Genomic DNA, 25,050 nt, shown 5'->3' with positions numbered 1-25,050 from the left:
ACTCATTTTTCCTGAGTAAGGAGGTTGGAACCTGACAGTCCTTGAGGTCCCTTCCAAGCCAAGCCATTCTATGATTCTATGACAAGGGAAATTGGCTAAGAGATGCTTAAGGAGTAGAGAGGTTTGCTGGCTTTCTTTTGAACAGAAACACGATAAAAGGAGTTACACATGAAATCTACAATTCTCTACTGATCTTGTAAACAACCTGCATTTTTTCAAACATAAGCGATGCTACTGCCCTTTCAAAAGCAACAATGAAACCAACCATCCACTCTCATTTTAGGGTTCCCCTTAGGGAGATTTCTGTTTCAAAACAATAGCTCTCTGGAAGTTATAGCTTCCATACCCAAGATTGTATTTTTTAAAGTTTAAATTTATTAGGCAAGTATTGTCACAAATATTAAGGTCCATTAAATTTATTGAAGCCTATCAATTTCTGTATTTGTTATATTCCACAGAAGCATTTTTCATTGATGATTAGTGTTTTGATCAGTCTGTCTTCAACAAGAAAATATGAGCAATGGACCATAAAGACTACTGAAGTAAAAATGTAGCGTTAAGAAAGATGCACATTCTTATACTGTTCCTTGATAAAGTCTGATATAAATGGATTAAAACATACTTACTATATTTATTAAATTGCTGCCAAAAAGAAAATTCCACAGCATCTGAATTTTCAATAACTTTAACTCTGAATTTCCCTAAGAAAATAACTGTAGGTTGCTAGGCAGTGCCCATTAAATTCTGCTTCCCTCATTAAAAAGGTTTAAAATTTCTTGTCTTCTGATGACAAGAACTAGATATGTTTTAGCTACCCAATTCTTCAGAAGACTTATTTATTTATTTTGAAGGAAAACATATTTCAACTTCTATATAAAATCACGTACAAATGAAGAGCTATAAAATAAAGCAAGGAATTCAACAGAGACACCAAATTTGATCATTAAATGTTAAACAAATGACTCTGGGGAAGTTTCTCCCCTGAAACCATTTCCACCTCCTGTAACAGAGAAATACATTAGATTTTATTTATATTTTGCGTGCTCATGTGCATGCAAATATGTTTCTTTACTAGATCGGGCAGGCTGGCAGCTCTCATTTTAAGAGAGCCTTTTCTTTCTTCCTATCACAAGAAGAGAACAAGGTGACATTGATTTTACTTTCACTTTCATCTTGATGCACACACGCTATAAACATTTTTTCTTCGCTTTACAGGGATGAATGTGTGCATTAGGACAACTACAATAGCCATACAGCTCTCACACTGATATCCCTGTCCCTGCCAGGCTCTGGACAAGTGACCCAATTTCTGGGTCAACAAACGCAAAATAGGAAAAGCAAGTTGGCTCTCAATAAATTAGTTTCCTGTATGAACTGCAATCTCCATGGTGGTGTTTTAGGACTCTCTGGAAGGAAAAAAGAAAAAAGATGCTACCCTCTAAACAAAGAAAGGGAGACACAACCTGCTCCTAAACCCACCCAGGCTACTCCTGCTGCAGGAAAAATTTCCACATCAGGACAGGAAGAAACAGTGCAGAAAGATTAGAGAAGGACCCCTGAAATCAGAGGTGCAGCAGCCAGCACTAGTGGAGAAGGAAATTTCAAGGAGAAGAGAAGAATTAGCAGTAAGTAATTTTGCCTTTTTGAATATGTGTATATGCAATGGTGAGTTAAAGGATAGACTGCAGATGTTATCAAGCAGCAGTCCCCAGAAGCAAACTTACAATGCAGTGCCAATAGCAGGAAAAAGCTGCAACCAGCTCGATGTACAGGAGACAGAAGATGAGAGGGCATTGCTTTGCATCCCTTAGGAAGGAGACTTTCAATGCCCATTATGTCCATGAAGTGAAATTTTATCTAGCCAAATAGCATTAAGCAATCCCAAACCAAGGTGCATTGACTCAATTCTGCATTCAGCACACAGCCTCAGTCTCTCTTAGTCATAATGTTTTCAGCCAAAGCTTTGTCCTTGTTGCACCTCTCAAAACCACAGAGAATTTCTTCAGTTTAGAATAAACAAATAGGAGGCAAAGGAGGCTTCAGAATGATGACACTGGGACAGGCTGTGTTTTCAGAGACAAGAAGAATGAATTAATTTACAGTGGGTTTCAGTATTCCTGACCCCAATTTTTAGGTCTGGCGGGTCCAGAAACCACAAAGATGAGAATTAGCACTGATTTATCCCTCTTGACCTTCTTCAGAAATGTGGGCAGCAGGAAGAACACACTAAAATGCCTTCCTAGTGCTCTGCTCCCTTACACAAAATGCCTCACTGCAGGAGGCACATACACAGAGGCAAAACACACTGTCTACAGTTTTGCTCTAAATGCCGAGATCCTTTTGGCAATCTGCACTGGTGAAATTATTGTGCCCATGCATATTCATTGGCCCGTGGAGCAGCTGCCACTGCTCAGTCCATCCTGTTGCACTGTTTGTTCCCCAGAAGAGAGCTGCTCAGTCTACCAGCTGTCTGCAGGGAGCTGGACCAGACCATGAGAAGAAAATCCTTCTCTAGGCTGAACAGGCAAAGCCACTGCTCACTCATGCTTTTGCATCACATGGGGTCAAATATCTGGGTCAGGGAACTAATAAGAGGGCCATCTTCTAGGCTTTCTGCAAGGAGATAGTGCTGGCCTTCCAGCTCCCTGGCCCCATAAACCATCTTGGAGACAAAAAACACTGCTATCTGGGGTAGTGCTACTCCTAACTCGTACTGGCCAGTGGGCAACCTGACCACTGTGACTGAGTGATTACCTCAAAGAAAATAAGTCTCTACCCATGGAAAGATGAGACCACCATAATGTACACATCAAAGCAGACCGCACCTGAATACAGGCCAGCTGTGAGATGCTTGCTTCAGAAGCTCACAGACCTCATGGAGGTAGGCAAGCTGCTTTCAGCCTTGGGCTGAAGCCCCCTGAACTTGCTGACTGAGACAAGTGGGCTGCATGTTTGGACTTAGGTGTCAGAAAAACTAATCTCCACGTGAGAAGGGAGGCAAGGAGGACTTCAGATCAAACAGTGATCCTAGATGAGAATTCCCTCTCCAGAAAGAAACCGTGTCACTTCTGAGTCAGGGCTTACTATCCTCCCTAGCCCTTTTCTTCCCTTATTCTTAAGCTCTCTTTGCTTGGATTTCTGCATTACAGGCTATAGGAGACAGGCACAGTAGCCACAAAGACTGCACACCTCTTCTGTTAACAGGCAGAAGTCTGAAGTAAGGCACTCTCCTTTCTTATGAGAAGGTTTTGTAACCTCAAAATACTATTTATTCCTGAAAGCTACTCTTAGTGGTAAAAACAAAACAAAACAAAACAAACAAAAAAAACCCAACACAAAACGACTAATGCTTGCCCCCCCACAATCCGGCGACAGACAAAATGCAAATATGACCATAAAACACATGTATCTAATGGTGAACAACAAAAAAACAAACAAAAAGGGAGAGCATGGATAGAATCACAGAATCATAGAATTGCTCAGGTTGGAAAAGACCATCAACATCGTTAAGTCCAACTGCAACCATTCCTGATACAAGCCAGGATGCCATTGGCCTTCTTGGCCACCTGGGCACACTGCTGGCTCATATTCAGCCAACTGTCCATCAGCACACCAAGGTCCCCTTCCGTCAGGCAGCTTTCCAGCCACTCCTCCCCAAGCCTGTAGGGTTGCCTGGGGTTGTTGTGACCAAAGTGCACGACCTGACACTTGGCCCTATTGAAACTCATACGGTTTACCTTGGCCCATCGATGCAGTCTATCCAGGTCCCTCCGTAGTGCCTTTCTACCCTCCAGCAGATCAACATTCCCTCCCAACTTGGTGTCATCTGCAAACTTACTGAGGGTGCACTCAATCCCCTCATCAAGATCATTGATAAAGATGTTGAATAGGAGTGGCCCCAGTAGTGAGCCCTGAGGGACACCACTTGTGACTGGCCACCATCTGGATTTAACTTCACTGACCACAACTCTTTGGGCCCAGCCATTCAGTCAGTGTTTCATCAAGCAGAGCATATGCCCACAGTAAGTGATGATAGTAAGTGATGAGCTCCCTGCAAATCAAAAATGGCCTTGTGGAGTACCTTCTAAACCACCGCTGGATTGCTTCAGCAAGCTAAGAGGGATCTGAGATGAACCATGTCCTCAGTGGGAATCAGCAACAGTACAGGTAGCAGCAGACATGGAGGAGAGCATGATCACCTTACTCATCTGTCTGAACTGTTTCATATCTTCTTTCTTTTCCTTCACTGTAAATCCTTTCCATTCCAGCACAGCAATCTACCTCCTTCATGCCTGAGTCCAGGTCCATCCTCTGGTGGGGTACTGCTCTACAGTTTCTGGAGATTTCCTCATTGCCTTTTATAACCTTTATACAAACTTTTCCTGAGATGAAACAGAATAAAACTCTGTCCCACTGATAACTTCCATCAGCTGCCACCCCTTCACTCTACCAACTGCTATAGTGAGCTCCAGCACCAGATGTAGTAACTACAAATGTGTCTTTCCAACTATCTGCTTTAAGCCACAGAACATAAACTTCATACTCTAATGGCACACCACTGCTTACATTTTATGCTGATGTTCCAGATAAAGAAGTACTTTAAAAAGATGTCTTTTCAAATGGTTATTCCAAAGGAAAATATAGCTATAATGAAATGTGAGAACGATGAAAAGACTAATGTAAACATGTACTGAAATATTATCTTCTTTACGTTTGCTTACATCACAGCTACCTCACTGAGTAAAAAGGACATGATGAAACAAATAAGAAACTTGGTTTTATTCTCAGGAAAAAAAAAAAAGTCACTTACCCTAAATGAAAACTCCAGGTTTTCTCCTCCCCAGACTTCCATTCCTGTGTCATATGAACCGAGATAATCAAAATACTTCTTACTCACAGAAAATAATCCACCTGCCATGGTGGGAGACCTGTAAAAGAGAATAGTGACTCTGAATTGAATTACAAGCAAAAAATATATATTAAAAAAGGGCAAAATGGGTTAGAAATACAACATTTTTACTGTCTATTTTTTTAGTCTTCAGCATACACAGTAAGAGGCAGCCACTGATCAAGTGAGTATTATATTGCTAGGCTATTTGAATTTGATGTTTTGCTAACAAAACCGTATCAGAAATGAGTTTCAAAATATATTAAAATAAAAATATCAGTGAAATGTGAGAAGATAAACGTTATACGAGGATAAATTTTTGCAACTGTAATGTCTTTAAGACTGGCATTAAATGACTAGCCTCTTACCTTCAAATTATAGAACACATGCATTTTTGTGGTAGAATTATTTTAGTCAGTTCTGAAATTCTAAGCGCAGTATACTTGTAAATTTTACTAAAGTTGTAAGTAAATACAAACTTGTGCTTTAGTCATTAGTAACAGTATTCCTGATTCCATTAATATCAAGTGGAAAAACTCAGAAATTAGCTGATCAGAATTAAGTAAACATAGCCCCAGAGAGATTTTTTCCTTCGACCTGCTCATTTGTATTTTTTTTTAATTGTTTACTATGTTTGACAAAAAAATTGGAAGCCAAAACTGGAACCATTCTGACAGGGCAATGCTGAAAGAACACAAGACACTGATCAACAGCACAGTTAAGGGATGTACTTTCTGTAGGGTGGTGTATGCATGTGTACATAAAGTTGAAGTTGTTTAATATTGCTCCTAATTGTTTACTGCCCCGGAAAATGACCCTCTTTAAAGTGCCAACCACATTACGCTGGTTGAAACTTAATTCGTCTGGCACTTTATAAATTTTACTAAATTGCAATTGATATAAGAATTAAAAAATGCTAGGTCTGCCATCAGTTATTCTTAACATGTCAAAACTAATTTTACCAGCCATCTTTTTGAAGCAACACAGTCTTATACTGTCATACGCTGTTTCAAAGGACGGACAGAGATGAGGTGAGACAGAGAAGAGAAAAAGACTCCACAAGCTGTCAAGCTCTTCTGCCTCACCCCTTCTCTAGTCTTTCCAAAAAGTCAGTGATACCACTCTCTCAGCACCGCTGCCTTCTCCAGATAACTGTACCACTCAGCTCAGTCACTGGTCTGCTTTGAAGCTTTATCTCTCATCATTTTCCTCGTGGCATTCCAAAGACAATTCCTTCTTGCTGGGAAGAAAAGCACTGTATTTAAGCTAGAGGCTTTTACTCAACTTTGAAACGTTTTTTTTGGAGTACGCATATTAATGTATGCTGAAAGGGTCTGATTTACTGTCTCACTTTTCCCATAAAACAAAAAAAAAGCCTGTTTTCTCACAGTTGAGGATAAATTCATTAATATTAGTGAAGCACTGGGTATTATTATCATCATAAGTGACCTAGAAAAGACTGGGAAAAAATCAATCATTCTATATCTGTTGTAGGCTGTAAGATGACAAACTATAAACAAAGGCAAGGATGTAACATTAAAAATGCTGAAGAGTTGCTTCATTTCTCACAATGCACTGCTGAAATACAGCAACTTCCAGGTCAAGTAGAGCAGACCCTCAGCTATCAGGATTTTGTCTACAGTAAGTATTCATTTTCTAGAAGCATTCTTTGCACACTTTCCTTACCTAACCAAGAACACAGGACAGAGTGACAAATAACACCTATGGATTTCAACTCCTGCAAACAGAATCAAAAGCCACCATGAAGACATTCACATGATCTCCTGTGAGTTAGTCCCTCAAAAACTATTGTGGGTAGAGCTATACCACTTCAATCCAAATGAGGAATTTGAAAACTCGTTCACCTCTGAAAACAGAGCAAGGAGCCACCCCTATTGCTACAGCAGAGATAAAGTTTTCAGAACGACTTCTGCCCTCTTGCTGGTTGATGATTTTTTTCTTCTTTTCATTGCTGAGCAAGACACATTTTTTTCACAAGATCTCTTTGTTTTGCATAGAGGACGTCCTTCAGTATTAATTAAGAACATACAACCTTTCCTTGTGCTGCTAAATGTTTGTTGGGAGTGCATCTACAGAAGTAGGTGACTACTTGTGCAATAAGGATTCCTTGTAACAGATTACAACAATTTCAGCTTTTAGAGCAGTATTTTTCCTGGAGCATGGAGAACAGAAGCTACTCCAAAAAGTGGGGAACAATACAAAATACATAATTTCAAACCAAGTGGTAAGCACTCACTTGCCATGTATCTTTTAAGCATCTGACACTTCCAACTGAAGTCAAAAGCACTTACAACATTCACAGTTTAAGAACGGGATGCATAAAAATTAACCTGATCACATCGATCTTGGACTTTCTTCGCTTCTGTTCTCTCTCAGGGGTACTATGCCATGTGAAGACCAATCTCCAGTCAAATCCACCAATCTGTGGCTCACCAGCATTTCCCAAGTACTCAAACGTATTCCAGTCAATAACATCAATAACAGGGCAGACGACAGCTGATTCTTCTTCTGCGATCCTGATATGGTTTTAAAATAAGAAATAAACACATTAGGAGAGAACATATTACTGAGAGAAGCTTCTAATAGTTACTTCTACTAGAAGATTCTCTCAAAAACTAGAGCTGTCAAGAAAAGAAAACAATGGTGAACACCAAACCCAAAATTTTGCCCCATCTCAACTCATGCTACAACATAGGAAAAAATGACTACAAGAATAATCATCTCATTGTTGTTGCTGTTTTTGTTGTTGTTGTTGTTGAGGACGCATTAGGATGGACTCAAGCATCTGGCAAGCACCATTCTTCCTAGACAGTGCAAGTGTGATATGCCAGATGGCTTGTGATTACATTTTCAGCACCTGGCTCAGCTGCCATATCCAACATCACAATCTCAACAAAAATGTCTGTTTTTTTACAGACAGGTAGCTGCCTATGAGATATTAAAGAGAGAAGAGGAATGAAGTGGGATTCCTGGATCATATCAGAGGTGAAACTGTGTGATCTTTTGGCATGACCATTATCCTTCTCCAGGGACAAATAAGATGGTTCTGTGGTCCTCAAAATCACAGTTTTTCTTATAAATATGATAATCTGCAAAAAGTTACACTAAAGACACAGTAATTTAAAAAGATGCTATGAATTCAAAACAACAAAAAAACCAACATATGATATTAGATCCCTAATAGTGAGAATACCATGAAGATGGCCTCAAAAAACCCAGACAGTTAAAAGGACAAAAAAAGTAGTTCTGCAGAATGACATCACTATCAGCAAGTCTGATCTAAAGATAGTTAAGATCTCTATCACTACTAGGAACATCAGAGCTGAGGACATTCCTTCCAAGCAGACTTTCACAAGAAGATAAAATTCCTCCTATTTCTCAATATCATTCAAGGTTTTCTGAATTCCTTTCCAAAAGTATTTGCCCTTAAAAAAGGTAAGGAGATTCTTTGGCTTTGCCTCAAATTCTGGAAAGGACTCTTTTAGTACTACAAGAGATCACTTCAAGCATGCAAACTCAAGCTAAGGCTTTTCTCCTAAATCACTCTTTAGCAGTCTTCTCTACACTACTCTTAAACATCTCTGCTTAGTTCAATCAGTAATTGGCTTGTTTGACTTTGAGTCTTGTTTTAGCCCTGCATCTTCTGATTTACGCATTCCACATAGAAAGAAAAACTTAGTATGTTAGATGGTCAGAAAAGACCTGATGTATCCATCATTCAAGGGCAGTTCATTTCTCATGGGAATATGCAGCTTAAAATCTGCAGGCTGAACAAGGGGCTCTGACTCTGTTATGCTCAGCTCTCTGAAATTAGAGCAGCTTGTGGTGGTTAAATACAGCAGAGGACAGAAGTGACTCCAGAAGAGTACTGTCTGAGCTGAGAAAGACTGCCTTAAACATGAAACGGTCCCTTCTTGTTGCCGCTGGGGAAATACATGACTGCTGTTTTCTTCTTTAAAATCCCCCACTGAAGTGCTACTTGGCAGAGTGCACAAAAGGGCTTCTACAAATATTGTTATGTCCACTCTCACTGGCATAAGGGTTATGCACAAAGCAATGAGAAGGATACAAACACAGAGAAAAAACTCCCAATCAAAAGTAAAATAGCTTTGTTGTTCTTGAAGAGCAGTAAAAATTATGTATCTGGCACACGACTGCAGTTATGAAAGGAATCAGATAAGTGAAAAGCCATCACTTTTTCTGTAAATTAAGATTTAACTAGATGGTAAAATGCAGAAACAGATCACAAATACAGAGAGGTTGCACTGCAAAATTCTAACACTGACATATTGCTTCCATACATTTGGGCCAGTGCCATGCAAACAACCGCTGAGAGATGGACATCTGCATCTAGAGCAAAAAGGACACGGGTTCCAAGACACATCCAGAGCTAACTTTTTACAGAAGGCAACCTATTATACTTACAATTATTTAAACTCTTTCTCAAGACTACCATCTAGTGGTTTGCAAAAAAAAAGTGAAGACATTACAGAAATTACTCCACTGCTACATGCTGTTTTTTAAGAGGGCAGTCATTAAAACCGTGCTTATTCTTTGATTTTTATCTTCTGTCCTTCTTCACATTACCTGTACAGTTCAGTTAACCCAAATTTACCTGGAATGTATCTGTCATGAAATTTAGAAAAAAATAAGAATACATATGACAATTTTAAGAAGCAAATAGTTATTCCAGATATGATTTCAAATGCACAATGGGGTGTTCCTCTTGAAAATCTCACCCTGCTTTTGCATAGTGCTAGATTTTCTAGCCTTTCTCCGAAGTCTGCAATATCTGAGAAAGCACCTTCACAGAATGCAAATCATACCACTGACCTTGAGGAAAGGATTTTTATGTATTTTAAAATGTTTTTGACAGAGTTGATTTTTCCTAGATACAGTACAGATCACTGTATCTAAGTGATCTGATCAAGGTACTGAAACTGTTTGATAGTGATGGGGCGGTGGGGTGATGCAGTGAGGTGCTCCATCAGTGACGCTTTGTATCATAAACAGTTTGGAAATATGGCCTAGCTCATCTTCAGACAAGGAAGATGGAGTTTATTGACTTCTCCTTCAATCTGCTTCTGTGTACCTTGTCCTGAAAAAAAAAGATGACTCAGGGCCCACATCTTTTGAGATGATCTTCCTATCCACCGCCCAGGCTGATATCCACATTTCTCAAGGCAGTTTCACAGCTAGGGGCGGACTCTCCTTCTGAAAACAAAGTTTTCACTCCTCTGAAGAAAAAAACATCCTGGTCCCCACAGCAAACAAACAAACAAACAAACAAAAAACTCTTAATGCACCAGACTTCTATTTTATAGCTCTCTGCCAGGAAAAAAAATACATTGCCTGAGGGACCAGACTGTGATAACCTCTGATAGAAGTCTGTGAAGAGTGATTTTCCCCCTGCAGAGCACAGGAATGTGCTAAACTGACTCTTTTCCTTCTGCCACAGGACAAAGTCTGGACAGAGCGTAACTCTACCTTTCCAGAAGTGGTTCCAGCCAGCCCTCGTGGCATTCACAGTGGCAGTCCAGGAAGGTCAGGATGTCCCCTTTGGCTACAGAAGCCCCCAGCAGTCGAGCTCGAACCAGTCCTTCCCTCTTGTTTGCACGGATAAGACGCACCTTGCGTAAGCCAGCCACATAGTTTTCCAAAGGCTCCTTTAAATGATCTGTAGTGACAACATAAAAACATATATACAGTGCTGTAATGATTGGTTTATGGCACGTTAAAGAGCGCTCTTTTTTGAGCATTATGTAACTTATAGTTAGTGCTTTAGTATGTGGAACTTTGATTCCACATACTTTGATTCATACAGTCTACATAAAGAAAGGATAAGGATGGACAAAAATTGGTTACTTTTAGAAAAATGAATGTTTCATATTTGCTCTGTTTCTCACTTCCAAATTGTTAATTTTGTCTCATATGTGAAGGTTTTACCATGTAAAGGTTTTATTCTTAACACAATTCACATGTGATAGAAAATGACAGCATTGTTACGCATTCCATAATTCACATAAAAATAGACAACTTAGATGGTCCATACTATGACTGACAACCTTGGAGGAATGGAAACGTGCTCAAATGAGCACAGGTGGAATGCTCCAACAAGGCTGTAGTTATGCATATATGGAAGCACTCACATTACAACAAAACAAACATGCCCCATTCAAAACTAAGTTTGGTCTAGAACTTGAAATTTTCTCTGGCTTCCAAAAGACAAAACATTTTCCAGCTTGATACCTCTGTTGCAGAATTTCATGGTGTGTTACCAGAAGAGTAGATCATTTCCTCCTGTGGACTACATGCCAAAAAAATAGAAGGACAAAACAAAATCAACATTATTTAAAATTATTTTGTGTACCTTTGTCACTGTAATCATCCACAAGGATAACTTCTTCTAAAAGTATATCTGGAGATGTCTCAAGAACACTATGAACAGTTCGCAGAAGTGTGGACCAAGCCTCATTATAGAAAGCTATCACAACTGAGGTTTTGGGCAGGCTATAGTAGTCATACTTTTTCTCTTTGCACCTGTAAGCAAGGGGACAACATTTAGTACAAGTGCAAAAAACTTGTCAATTTTCAGAAAACTGTTACCAAATGAAGAGTTCATAACTGTAAAAAAAGAATATCTACAGGAACTTAACAAAACTGTGAGTACATGCAGTAGTCATGCAAATACTTTTAGAAAACTGGTCTTCTAGAATTGACTATGACTAGAATTCTGCAGCTCCCCAAATTAGCTAAACAGAAATGTAATTGGAGGCATTCTGGGCTGGTGTATGTGTGGTAGCTGTTTAAGCTGCCTATGCATAAAATTATTACAAGTTCAGGAGCAAGCAGTGGGTAAAATATGCCTTGCAGGCTACAGAAAGAGGGAAAAAGAAAAAAGAAAAGGAGAAATAAAAACATGAAGCATGGTAAAAACAGCATAAATTACTGAGAACCTGTGTTTTGGAAAATAAAACAAGTGCCAGACAGTAAAAATGTAACTGTGAAGAAACAGTAACATATAAAGAGAAGAAAAAAAACCCAAAAAACTCCAGTCGTGTAACTATGAAATACGTACACTAAAGCATAATTTGGGAAGACCATAGAACCGCCAAGATAATAATAGTGAAATCACAAAAACGCAGTTATAAAAATGCACTGTTTTGGCACTGTGGAGAGCCAGCACATTTGCAAACCTTTGGACTAAGTTCCAGAATGGATTTCCTATAAATATATATATATATATATATATGAACTTCTCTAAATGAATTTAAGGATGCCAAGGGAATTTCAGATGAGCCAAGCATACAAGGATTCCCCTAGTCTGAAAGAATTTTAAAATAATTACAGTTTTTAGCACAGTTGTTCCCCTTTCTCTCAAGCACTGTATAAAGTTTTACTACCCTGCAATAGAAGCAGTTAAGAGATCTGAGAGGCTTCCTGTGCTTCCAGTTTACTGTCTAGAAGATGAGAGGGACGGAAGGACACATTTCTGTAGGTCACTGGGTACCAACAGATACCACAGCACAGAGGGCATCCCTCCCATCAATACAGGTTATCAGTAAGCCATCCAAAACCCACTGAAGGGAGAAACCAGAACTGACCAGGAGCAAGTGTGACAGCAAAATCTATGAGTCCCATTTAGGAGAGGCAAAATTCCTCAGAACACCCAGACAATGATATGAAAACTGCTTACCTTGAGCACAGTAAGACTACATTTACGACTGCAATGCTTTTGTGATGGCAGTAAAAAGAGACTTATAGATTTATTTAAAAATTAGGTAGTATTTATTAAGATCTGAGGTGTAGTAAGAGAAAAAGACTGTATCTGGGTAAATACATCTACAATTATAATTCTTACGAAAAAAAAACCCCACAAAAGTATGTAGAATACTTTTGTAATAAATACCTGAAAACGAGGAAGCAAAAAGGAGAAATGATAGTTGGGTGGAGGAGGAACACAGATGTGTGCTTCTCAAAACATGACAGGAATGCTATGTAACAGCATTCATTTTATATAAGATACACACGCATACACACACATAAATACACATGCACACAGTGAAGAAGAAAAGTGCTCGTCCTTCCAGGCCTTACCACTGCTAAAACACGCTGCATGCAGAGAGCTGCCTCACACTTGTGGCTGGTGACAGAAGTCATTTATTTTGCCAAATGCTCATGGAATAACATTTTAATTAATATTTTTTTTTCTCTAAGAGCAATACAGAAAAACCAACCACATGAATCCAATTTTAGAAATACATATTTTCTTTAGCCTACTGTAAAACAATTATGCTCATTACTGCCAGAAAAAAAAAATCATGTTATATATCACAATCACTTGTGCTAGGTAATTTCAGTTCATTTCATAATGGAAACAGGATCATAACCTACCCATTTTAGAAAAATTAAGGAAAAAAAGAAATAAATAGGAGAAAACCTCCTGGGAAGTTTTCTCTGGAAAATGTCTCAAAAAGATTCATGGAATATTAAAGTTGCACTACCTAATGTGAAAAGGGAAAAATCCAAAAGGTCTGAAGAAGCTTATAAGCCTAATTATAGATTAAAGACTTCAATGGATTTGCCTGAAAATCACATGCTGGAGACAGGAAACATAATTTGGCGGAGAACAAAGCAGTCCCCAGTCTGCTCCTGATTCATCGTGCATTGCTGCCTCCTCCATCAAGTGTTACCAAGGCTGTGGAAAAAAGTCAGCCTCCCATGGAACAGACCAGAGCCCATATTTCTTAGGCTTCCGAATTCAAGAAAGAGGCTAAAAAGAAAAGCATTTTGTCAAGAAGAGCAATCTGTTATCAGTGTGGCGAGGAGGAAAGCTGGCTCCTCAGGCTGCCTGTGCCTGTTCTCTGTCCCCCTAACAGGAATGCCTCCATCACCTGTTGGCATATTCCAACATGCAAAGCACTACCAAATTCAGCTTCTTAGCGTATTACGTTTATTTGTGGGAAAAACAATCATCACACATGTAGCAACTAATATTTTGCAACTTTTATTTTTAAAAAAATTAGAAAAAAAATCATCATTCAGCTACTACGGAAATTTGCACATTCTCCTTGTAAGTTATTTCCAAGACACATATCCATTACTAGCTTACTACTAAACTGCTACTAGTCTCAAACACTGTTGCTAAAATGAAGTGTTTTTTTCCTTATCTTTCTATATTGAAAGAAATTTCAGTGAGTTTTGCTCAGACTTAGAAAATAATGCCATTGCGAAGATCACAAACCATTTGAACTCTGGAAAAATAATGAGGTAAGAAAATGGTTGTGTTTTTGGTTTTTTTGTTGTTGTTGTTGTTTGTTTGTTTTAAAAAGAGTGATTCTCAGAAATAAAAACGTTTATAGGTGTCATTGAAAAGTAATTAAACCAGATACATATCTACAATAAACACTGACACCTAACAATAAAAAGAAGCTTAAAAAAGAAAAGGCTACAGATAGGAAACCCAACATCAAAACTAGTGGCCTTTTCCCTTTCCCAAAGTCTACTTACAGGAAAACCATCTTCACAGTGCATCTTCTGTATTCATCCTTACAAGCTTCCAGATGTATTTTTATTCCCCATGTGTCACCCAAGTATCCAAGCATCTATTTTCTATGTGAATCATTTCACTCCTACTTTGGGTTATTGAGAAAACCAAACCCAAGTCAGTTACAATATGTCATTAAAATGACAGGGAAGATACAAGCTGGACATAGTAGTCCAAAAATATGTTTTTGCAGCTAGAGAATGTATATTTATACTATCTACACTGCAAGCTGCTTTCAGTTCCTAAGGCCTGCATTAGCGCCACCCCCAAATACCCAGCACTGAACTGGCCTGGGACAGGTGCCATGACAGGAGCAGATTAACTGTGCCTCACAGCAGCCAACTGAAAGCCTAGTGCTGTCCTTTAGCCAGCTGTGTGTGTCCACAAAGACAATCCCTCTCACCCTTCTTAGGATATTTATCCAGGATAGACAACAGGCCTTCGTAGGGCCACGCCTCTCCTCTGTCAGTAGAGGTTTAACCATAGGGCAGATGCTTCACTTTCCATAAATTAAGTGAGGGGAAACTACCCACAGTTCCTACTGCTGGCTGACGCACCACCCAGAACCTTGTTATCACAGCTACCAAACAGTCCGTAGAATCACCCTGTAGGCTTAAAGAAATGAGTTGCTTGTAAATTTGACATTTCTAAGCATGGAAAATAAACACAATAGCTTTGTCATGAATACAATACATGTCCAATACATTACACAACTACTCTCATTACCTTATTCAACTACAGGGATTTGATTTTGTTTATACCTACACAGATAAGCATTATATATATATATATATATATTTAAAAACCCAATAAAGTTTAAAAAGTGTGTATATGAGAGGGTATTGCTTCAGGAAAGTAAATGTCTCTTCGTCAAGTTGATTTTGAAAAAAAATTGTAAGACACCAGGATCAGTCACTGGGAAAGAAAACTGTAAATTCTAACGATATTCAGTCATGAATCTTAATATTCCTAGATGGGAAGAAAGAGAGGATAATGCTGGTACACGTCTTTCTTTCAGAGAGCACAAACTTAAAACCACATTCACTGCCTTCCACCTCTCCTGGATCTTTCCCTACTGCATCTACTCAAACATGTAACTTCCCCAAATGAAACCTAAAATAACGCTAGTAAAGATCCATCACTATACATCAAATGTCTCGTGGGGTTTGGGCTTTATCTTTCTATCCTGCATCTGCAATTTACAGTCTAACTGAGACTGTGAGGCTGACAGGTTTAATAATTTAACCTCGGCACCTACTATGCTACAAAATTTTCTGTTAGTAAGCACTGTAATAGGTCATTTATTAGAAACTAAAGAGACATCAGGCAGGAAATGCCTACACAAAATTCAATGGGCTATTTTGGAGAACATTTGTGTCAATTAATGTAATTACTCAATTTATTTCAGTGTAAGGAGCTGTTCTCAGAGATCTGTATCTATAAGCAGGAAGAGAGAGCATGAATGTGTGTACAGCAGGCATGCTGCCATGACTTAAGTAGGGTTGCTGACACGCTTCGGTGCAAGACATTTCCAAATTTTATGTTCTACATGCCCAGCTACTTGTATTTTAAGAAAATAAAATGTAACTGAAAGTTTTCAGAAATTTGTTAGAAATACAATCTGCTCACAAATTATTTAAGATTTCGTAAAGATATACTTCTCTTTTAGAATTAATGGACTTGAACATTTTTTAACATAAAAAGAAGTTATGTGGTGAAAATCAAGATGTTGCAATTATTCTCAGCTCTCTGCATCAATACAACCCTTCTAGACTGCTGACATTTTAATTTGTTTTTCACATTCTTAATATGAATGCTCAAAATCATAGAGAAGCTCAAGATTCTTCAGCTGCACTCAAGAAGTTCCTAATTTGAACACGGTTAAGGCGTGGAATTAAAGGGTGACGCCCATTTAGTGAGAGGTGTCCTCAAAAGCAGCACTTTGTGGACTCAGAAAATACAGCTGATCTGCACCTATGGCAACAGCCATGGGCATCCAAATCCACTTTCATCTTCTTCACTTCCACTTCATAAACTGCAGAGGTAGTGATGTGAGAGCCTGCCAAGACAAAATGCCTCCCAAAGGCAGAGGACTAAGCTGTGCTGGGGCACTGCTCTCCCTCTCCCTCCCCTCCAGCCATGAGCACCTCAAGCTCCTCAGCACAACACAGAGTGCAGCCTTGTTTTCTGAGCCAACGTGCACTGCTACTGAGGCTGTGACCTCCTCCAAGATGAACCTGTGCTTGAGTGGCCCTTCCTTGCTCCTCCTTAGGTGAGTGCAGCCTATGGATAAAATCTATAAGCCAAAAGCCACGCTATTAAATCAAAACCCTAGATGTATAAGCACAATGTTTTCAATGCAATTAAAGGATATAAATCAGGTTACTCTTATCTCCTCCAAACATCACCCAACTTTTCATCCTAATATATTTTCTCAGATGAAAGCACCTTGAAGGAAGTGTCAGTTTTGCTTAAAAATTAAGAAGCCTCAAGGCCTTATCCAAGCAAGGAATGCAAAGACTGCACTTGGTTCTGCCGTCCCCCCAGAATACAACACAGTCTATGAGGCCGTAATGCAATCAGGTCCTCAAATCCACAAATTGAAAAAATATCCATAGGTTCTCCTGTGCAGCTTATATTCTCTACAGTCTTCTAAGAAGCCTGTAGAAGTTCTGGCCCAGATTCTGGATGTAGGTAAGAAGGCATTTCTGCATGTGTGTATGAAGGAAAAAATGATTTGTTTTTTTTTTTTTAATTATTTTTATTTTGTTGATTTGAGACTATGTTACTCTCTGTTCAAATGGTTACCCATGCTTGCAATCTTCTTCCAAATCTGTGAGATACACTTAACACTTGTACCAAGCTGTACAATTTCACACACCTACATTCAAAAATTTCCTTTTAGGTGAAAACTGTATGATTTCATAAATCTACATTGAAAAAAAAATATTTAAGTGAGTAATTTGATTGGAGACAAGAAAAACATTTTGCAAGGTAATACAGTAGCTGAAAGTTATTGTAACCGTCACTAGCAGCATCCTGTGGATGCACCTGGACTTTTGAGACATGGTAGTGTAGTGAAAGTACTGTTTGAACAAAAAAAAAAAAAAGAGAAGAAAAGAAAAAAACATACTTTGTGCTTAACTGTCACTGATCTGGAAACTGCATCACATTAAAACAAAACCCACTCAAACCAGGAAGTCGTCTAGAGGTCAGAGGAAGCTGAGGAACTCTGCAAGAAGCTGCAAAGGAAAATGGTTAAGAAATAACACTGAGATCCACTGGAAAATGTGGGAGGGTTACTATTAAATAAAAGCAAAATGATGAAGTGTACCTTCCAACCCAAACCATTCTATGATTCTATGATTCTATAAAGAAAACTGGCACATTTTTATGGAAGATAGGAAATGGTATTTCAAAAACTGTAAGATATATTAAAATGTGTATACTAAAATACCAAAGCATGTGTATACTAAAATACCAAAGCACACATGGAAGCATCCCTGTGTTCTGTACTGCTACAAAACACAAGCCTCCTGATTTAAAACAAACAAACAAACAAAACGGTAATGCTGCAGATGTATTACTCCTCCACATAACCGCAGGAGGAAGGAATGAGAAACCTCAGTCACACACCGCTGTGTGGGCCCAAAGCCTATTTACAAACGTGAAGAATCCTGCAAACTAATGATAAAGTAATAACTAGAAGGCATTATGACCAACGTAGTTAAATGGTATTATAATTTATATAGTTACTCGTAACCAATTATCACTTCCAAAAAAGCCTGGGGAAAAAAAAATAAAAAAGGCACCAAAATAATGACCACAGTGTTATGAAGATAGTAAAAGCATATACAGCTACAAGTGTTTTATGCAAAACATTTGCCTGTATGTAGAAGTACTGTTTGTTTGAACTCTGCTCAGCTATAAAGCATGAACACATCTACAGCAAATGAAGCCTGGGTGCAAATACTGCATGCACAGGGAAGGAGAATGCCTGCGAGCTCAAGCTTCTGCAGATAAGCATGCCAAGGAGTCCACTTTCAGTGCTGTAAAATGTGATTGCTGTTTTTTATCTGTCATCTAAAGATACTGGAAAATGTGAGAAGCTTATGGAAGCAGCCAGGGCGCTGGAGAGGAAAGCGCAGGCTGCTACTGCAGCAGGTGAGGCTCCTGGAAACAACAGCTTGCCCATCACACCCAGACACTGTCACTTCATAGAATCATAGAATCAACTAAGGTTGGAAAAGAACTCTAGGACCACCTAGCCCAACCATCAACCCACCACCACAATGCGCACTAAACCATGTCCCTCAGTGCCACATCTACCCAGAGCAGAAGGAGAAAAGCCTGGAGGCTTTTCTGGAGCAATCTGGAGGATCGCTCTAGGAGTTTGCAAGCAAGATACTACTAGATTGGCAGCCTATGGAATTGGGAATTAAAGCACAGTGAACAAAACAAAACACCAGTACCAAGATAGATTGTGTGAGACTCACATTCAAATCCAAGAATAGGCAGAAAAAACAGTTTTAAAAGTCAGAAAAATCTTAGCACAAAACTGTTGCTCTAAACTCAGGGATAACATAGAATCATGGAATCATAGAATGATTTGGGTTGGAAGGGACCTTCAAGATTATCCAGTTCCAACCCCCCTGCTACAGGCTGGGACACCTCCCTCTAGACTAGGCTGCTCAAAGCCCCATCCAGCCTGGCCTTGAATGCTTCCAGGGAGGGGGCATCCACAACCTCGCTGGGCAACCAGTTCCAGTGTCTCACCACCCTCACAGTGAAGAATTTCTTCGTAACATCTAGTCTAAATCTACCCTCTTCTAGTTTAAAACCATTTCCCCTCATCCTATTACGACATGCCCTTATAAAAAGTCCCTCCCCAGATTTCCTGTAGGCCCCTTCAGGTACTGGAAGGTTGCTATAAGGTCCCTCAGAGCCTTCTCTCCTCCAGACTGAAGAGCCACAGCTCTCTCAGCCTGTCCTAATAGGGGAGGTGCTCCAGCTCTCTGATCATCTTCATGGCCCTTCTCTGGACCTGCTCCAATGGCTGCATGTCCTACAGGCATAAATATCAATGGTGATAGAGGAAGCTCTCTGTGTATTTAAACACACATATATACATACTTAAAACAAGCCCTCTCTCCAAAACATAGAATCTCAAATTAAAAAATGAACCTCTAAATTTTCTTCATAGCTGACAATTATTATGCAGATCATATCCAATGTTTTGTGGAGTTCTGTGGTGACTCAAAATCACTTGCCAGGTAAGGACAGATGGAAAAGACAACTCCATCAGCTTGTGAGGACAGGAGGAATAATGCCGAAGGGCTTATTCAGGCTTCCACCATGAATGACAGCATGAAGTGCCAAGTATGTGAAAAATAATGAGTCAGCACAAAAGTGCCTCTCCCTGCCTTCCTCCTTTTGTAATTACAGTCAGACAAAAGAAGGCTGGTGTGATTTTGCGGAAACCATCTCTGAAATGAATATGCAAAGAACCCCTATAATGAGGAATACAGCCCTCCTCCCCCCCAAAAGGTAAAATGTCTATAATCATGAACAATCCTTGAGAACAGACCTGAATTTAAAAGAACCCCAGCAGACAAACCGGAAATGCCTCATTCATTGTGTGAGGCTGCCGAAGAGACCCTGTGGCTGCCTGCACCATCCATCTCGCAGACCCTCAGCCCAGCTTGCAGAAGAAGCCCTGAAGGACCAGATAAGGCCAGTGTGGAGGCTGAGTGGCAACATGCAAAACACACAGTCCTGAGCTCATCGTGCTGCATCCACAGGGGCCCTCAGAAAGTCAGTAGCTTACAGGATGTTTGCTTGTCAGTTCTCACTTGTGCAAAAATGCAAGAAGTGAAGGCTGGATGTTTGGAAGAAAATCTGTCTCACCTAGGTAATGTGATGACTGGGAAACAAATTCACTATGGCCCTGAAGAGGTGCCCACTGAGGCTGCTGACTACACAGCCTTGGAGTCCTTCCAAATTGGACCTAACAAGGAAGACTTGCAGCAACAAACTGATGCTGAAGTTGAAGAACCATTGAACAGTTCAATCCAGTCTGTTACTCCATGGTCCTATGACATATTTTGCTCCCAGCCTTTTAGAAATTGTATCACCATTTCATAATTTCCTGGTAAACTGTACATCCTTATCCATAATATTTTAACCAAAAGAGTACTTTTTCATAGGTTTATTTTTACATATATACATGTATACTGCACATATAGCAAAAGTTTCTGTGTGATGAAATACAGTATTATCAGATGTTGATTATAAGCCAAGACAGTTAACGGAAGCAGCAACTGTCTAAAGGAAATGACAGAAGTTGTCACATTCTCCAGGTCTGTAATTCAAGAGTAAAAGGATCAGTTCTCAGAATAACGTGTTATGGTAGTCTGTGAGAACAACAAGAAAGATCTGAACATTTACATTGGCAAGAATATATTAGTAGGAGAAACATCTCATGTTGAAGAAACTTTATTATGAAGTACATACCATCTGATAGAATTCATTATCAAACATGACATTATTTTGAGGGCTAAACTCAGACCATATTCCTCTTCCTGCTCATGACTGCTGGACAACAGCGAACACCTCCACAGCTCCCTTCCACCTTTTATCAATAACTACTGCCACACTTCTGGTCTGGCAGCAAGTCTGAGATGTACAACATACAGCAGTGAGAAAAATTTGCGTCATCAGTTTTTGATAAAGCAACGCCTTGTATCCATAATTTTGCAGAGCAGGTTAAAGGCTTACTAGTTTAGATATTCTCAGTCTTACTAGCCAAAATTCTGTTTGGTAGCACCCTCAAAATGGGTCACTGATGAATGTGGAAGGATATCAAAGTCAAAGCAAGCAGAGGGGGATCCAAGTGATAAGGTTGTCACCTATCTTTACTCCCCTTTCTTTTCATCCTCCCATTTTCCTTGGATCTAAATTTCAAGACTTGCCTCCCACACACAAAAATGTGCTGTAACAGACCAAAAGCCCACAGCATAGAATGTCTCCGAGCACAATATCTGTTAATATCTGATGAATCCTTGATTCGAACTTTACAGCAGATGGACTTATACCTCACAGCACATGGATTCATGGAGCAAGGAGGTGGCTCAAGGTGCTTCATCCTCCTCATGCATCAAGTTAATAGTGCCGTGGCTCAGCAACAAGCACCTCTTAGCAGCCTATCTTCCAGGCTAAAGAGCCTGGAAAATTACATCAGTCATTTAATTACAGAAACCATGCCATAAGCTGAACAGCACTGGGTCCAACAAGATTTCTGTGAAACATGACCAGCAACCCTCCTTCACTACAAAACAAGAAGACAACTGCTTCCCATCTTTTATCCAGTTATTTATAAATGCAAGGAATTTTCACCTTATTCCACAGCTGTTTAAGGAACATATCACAGAAGATAAAAGCATACTATATCTATTTTTTTTTCAATGAACTCCAGTAGGTTTGAGACACGCCATGCTTGGCAAAAGCCAGGTTGAGTCTTTCTCCATAGATCACACCTACCTGCTACCAATTCTATTCTTCATCAATTTCTAAATAACAAGCTTAGAAGAGAACCGAGCCCTATCAGCACACAGTTCTCTGCCTCTCCTCAGAAATGCCACTAAAAAAAAAGTGGCATATTTGTCACTCTCTGGACATTATGTACCAAAGCAGTTTCACCGATCACAGCTAGAAATGTAGTCTTCACACCACTTTCGGGACAGCTGAAGCATTGCTATTCATTTCCTACCATCACAGCCTCTCCCATCACCCCAAAGTTCATTAAAGATCATGAAATGCTTATCTGGTTGGTCAAGCATTACCAAAATAAAATAATGTAAACCAGGTATTTCTTGACATTTCAATCCATATAGCCTCTAATGTTACACTGAAATGCAATGAATTTTCTGGTGGTACAGGCTTGTTGATACTTTTTTTAACACTTCTGGGTTTTTTTGGACCTGGATCTCTTCAACAGTCTTTCCTCTTTGGAGAGATAATAACAACTTTATTGCAAAACTGTCTTTGGGGAATTTTTTTACATTTGCTGCATAAATTGGATAGATGTTCTGAGATACTTCTGCCATAAGTTAGATTTTACTGTGTGAAAATACATTAATAACTTCAGTGTACCAGCAGATAGATACTAAAACAGTACAACACAGCCCTATCTTCAGAAAAAAATTATCTTCAAGATTATGCCATTAACACTTTGCAATCCTTTGGCTTAGATATTTTATCATTTCAACATCCAAGTACTAAAATAAAAAAGGGCACATCACCACAGCAAGATCCATCTGTCTTCTTATATTATTTTTATTTCAAGAATCTGCCCCCTCTGTCTACATCACCCCTTGCTCAACAACTGTGATCTTCCACTTCCTCCAGCAGAAGGTCTGGGAGAAATGGCAGGAGTCCTAAACAATTTGTTAAAATGATTTAAACTCTTCCTGAAGAAACACAACTAAAGCCTCTGTAGATGCTATAGCCCAGTGTATAGACTGCTTCAGTGGGGACAGTATGAGCTAGCTAAGGTAAACAAGCATGCTGTCAGGCTTACATTTACAGTAAAGGGGCCTTACATTCACACTGCAATTTTTTGTTACTGTAAGATTCATGTTTTAGATTGAACATTTGTAACTAGAATTGGGTGAGCAGCTGGCCAGGACACACAAACAAGAAAGGAATTTATGGCAGAGACAGGGCTCTGCCTTCTCCACAGTTTCCTGCGACCACATGAGCCTGCTGCAATAAAACCAGCTGGCTGAGGCGGAAGAGTGGAAGGGACTTGAGCTGGTAGTAACTGTGGCCTTGTCCTCTCTGGATGAAGGCACATACCCTAGCTGGGCTCCTCTTCTCTTGGTTTAAGGCCATCCTTCTCAGCAGCTGGCTACTTCCTTATAGGACAGGCCACATCAAGGTGAACCTCCGAACCAAACACAGCATCTGCATTAGGCCAGAACCAACCATACAGCCAACCCTGCTGTGCAGCACCACCTTCACGACTGCACCAAACCAGTGGTTTGTCGACTCAAACCATCATTCGGTACCTAATCCTTACATTAAAGCTCCTGGTGCCATATCCCTGGTAAATTGTCCGAACAATGGATTATGCAGGAACAAAGAAAGTGCCAGGTTAGATTGACTTTCAGCATTTCAGTGGGCATTTCTATGTCATGAAACAGCAGGTCAATCCCAGTAAATACGTACCTGAATCTTCTTTCTGACAGAACAGCCCAATTCACACTGTGTGGTGTGAGACACTTGAGTGCAGCACAAAGCTGAATTCTGGGAGTACAATATTTGTAGAGCTGGGAGTGGTTGGAAAAGTACACTGCCTGCAGTGACCTAACTGGGGGACAACCAGGACTGGCACGGTGCCATGGGGAAAGGCTGACACCACACTGCAAAGGAAATCGGTCCCTCCTGGGCTGCGCCATGGCCAGCGCCGTGCCCTCTTCTGCCTTTGGGAAGAGGGCAGTGGCACAAGCACTAATAGCTTCCAGTCTATGAGCGATGCGGTGCTTTTAAAGCGGTCTGCGGGGAAAAACGATAGTGTACCAACAGCCCTCGCGTTTCCGAGGGCTGTGCCCCGCTGACCGCTGCCACCGGGCACCTGCTGGCCCACGGCAGCCGCCGCACCGAGCCCTGCCGTGCCGGGCTGGCTGGGCTCGGCTCCTCGCCCCGCCCCGCAGCCGCCTCTCGGCTCCCGGCGGTACTCACAGCGGGTGCCAGCGCTCGGGCAGGCGGCGGTGCAGCGAGATGCGGTCGCTCAGGTAGATGTTGATCTGGTGCCGTCGGATGCTCTCCTCCTGGCGGCGCTTCTCGGCCGGGCTCAGCTCCAGCCGCACCGCCCGGCCCAGCTCGCCCAGCGCCCCCGGCTCCGGATCGGGCTTCGTGTACACCGGCTTCCGAAGCTGCTCGGCGTCGGCGGGCGGCGGGGGTGGCGGCGGGGCTCCGCGAGTGGCGCGGCGGGGCGAGGGGCCGTGCCGCCAGACGAGGAAGCCGAGTGCGGCCAGCAGCCCCAGCGCCAGCAGAGCGCCCCCGCCGCGGGAGCCCCGGCCCCGCTTGCCCCAGCACATCCCGCGGCCGACGAGGCCGGCCATGCCGAGCGGGCTGCGGGGCGGCGGGCGGGGCCGGCGGGGCGCTCTGCCGGACGCGGGTGCAGGCACGCCTTCGCCCCGGGCGAACTCGGCCAAGTTTTCGCGAACCTGCGCAAGCCACGCAACTCAGCCGACGCCAACTCCCCGCCTCGCCAGGAAACCCGCCCGGCTCCGCCGCCCGCGGCTCCTCCCTTCTCTCTTCCCCGCCCCGCCGCCGGCCGCCCCGCGGGGTAGGGAAACGTGGCGGCCCGGGGCTGCTGGGGAGGGCGGAGAGCGGCTCCCGGGGCAAGGCCTCGCCTCGGGCTGCGCTTGGTGGGACAAGTGAAGTCCCAGATGTATTATCCCCATAACGGGCTGTCTGTTTCGTGACTTGACACAACTCCTTCTGCACGGAGGTAAAAGATCTGGCGGTGTTAGCTGACAGCCGGCTGAACGTGAGTCAGCAGTGTGCCTAGGTGGCCAGGAAGGGCCAA

General features: G+C 41.1%; 1 protein-coding gene across 2 annotated transcripts in view; it reads right to left on the bottom strand.

Annotated features, from left to right (window-relative positions):
- GALNT12 (polypeptide N-acetylgalactosaminyltransferase 12) overlaps nucleotides 1–24,595 on the bottom strand; it is a 45,438-nt gene extending 20,843 nt beyond the window's left edge. For both annotated transcript variants that reach the window (XM_021387060.1, XM_021387061.1), the window contains exons 1-5: nucleotides 24,198–24,595; nucleotides 11,280–11,449; nucleotides 10,397–10,586; nucleotides 7,240–7,425; nucleotides 4,811–4,928 (exon numbers count right to left, since the gene is read on the bottom strand). In XM_021387060.1, coding sequence (XP_021242735.1) covers nucleotides 4,811–4,928; nucleotides 7,240–7,425; nucleotides 10,397–10,586; nucleotides 11,280–11,449; nucleotides 24,198–24,580 — 1,047 coding nt within the window. In that variant the 5' untranslated portion in view covers nucleotides 24,581–24,595. The remainder of the gene's footprint in view (nucleotides 1–4,810; nucleotides 4,929–7,239; nucleotides 7,426–10,396; nucleotides 10,587–11,279; nucleotides 11,450–24,197) is intronic.

The sequence above is a fragment of the Numida meleagris genome, chromosome 2, assembly GCF_002078875.1.
Source record: "Numida meleagris isolate 19003 breed g44 Domestic line chromosome 2, NumMel1.0, whole genome shotgun sequence".
Lineage (NCBI taxonomy): Eukaryota > Metazoa > Chordata > Aves > Galliformes > Numididae > Numida > Numida meleagris.
The sequence above is the reverse complement of the archived record's forward strand: the minus strand, read 5'-3'. Positions and strand labels throughout refer to the sequence as shown.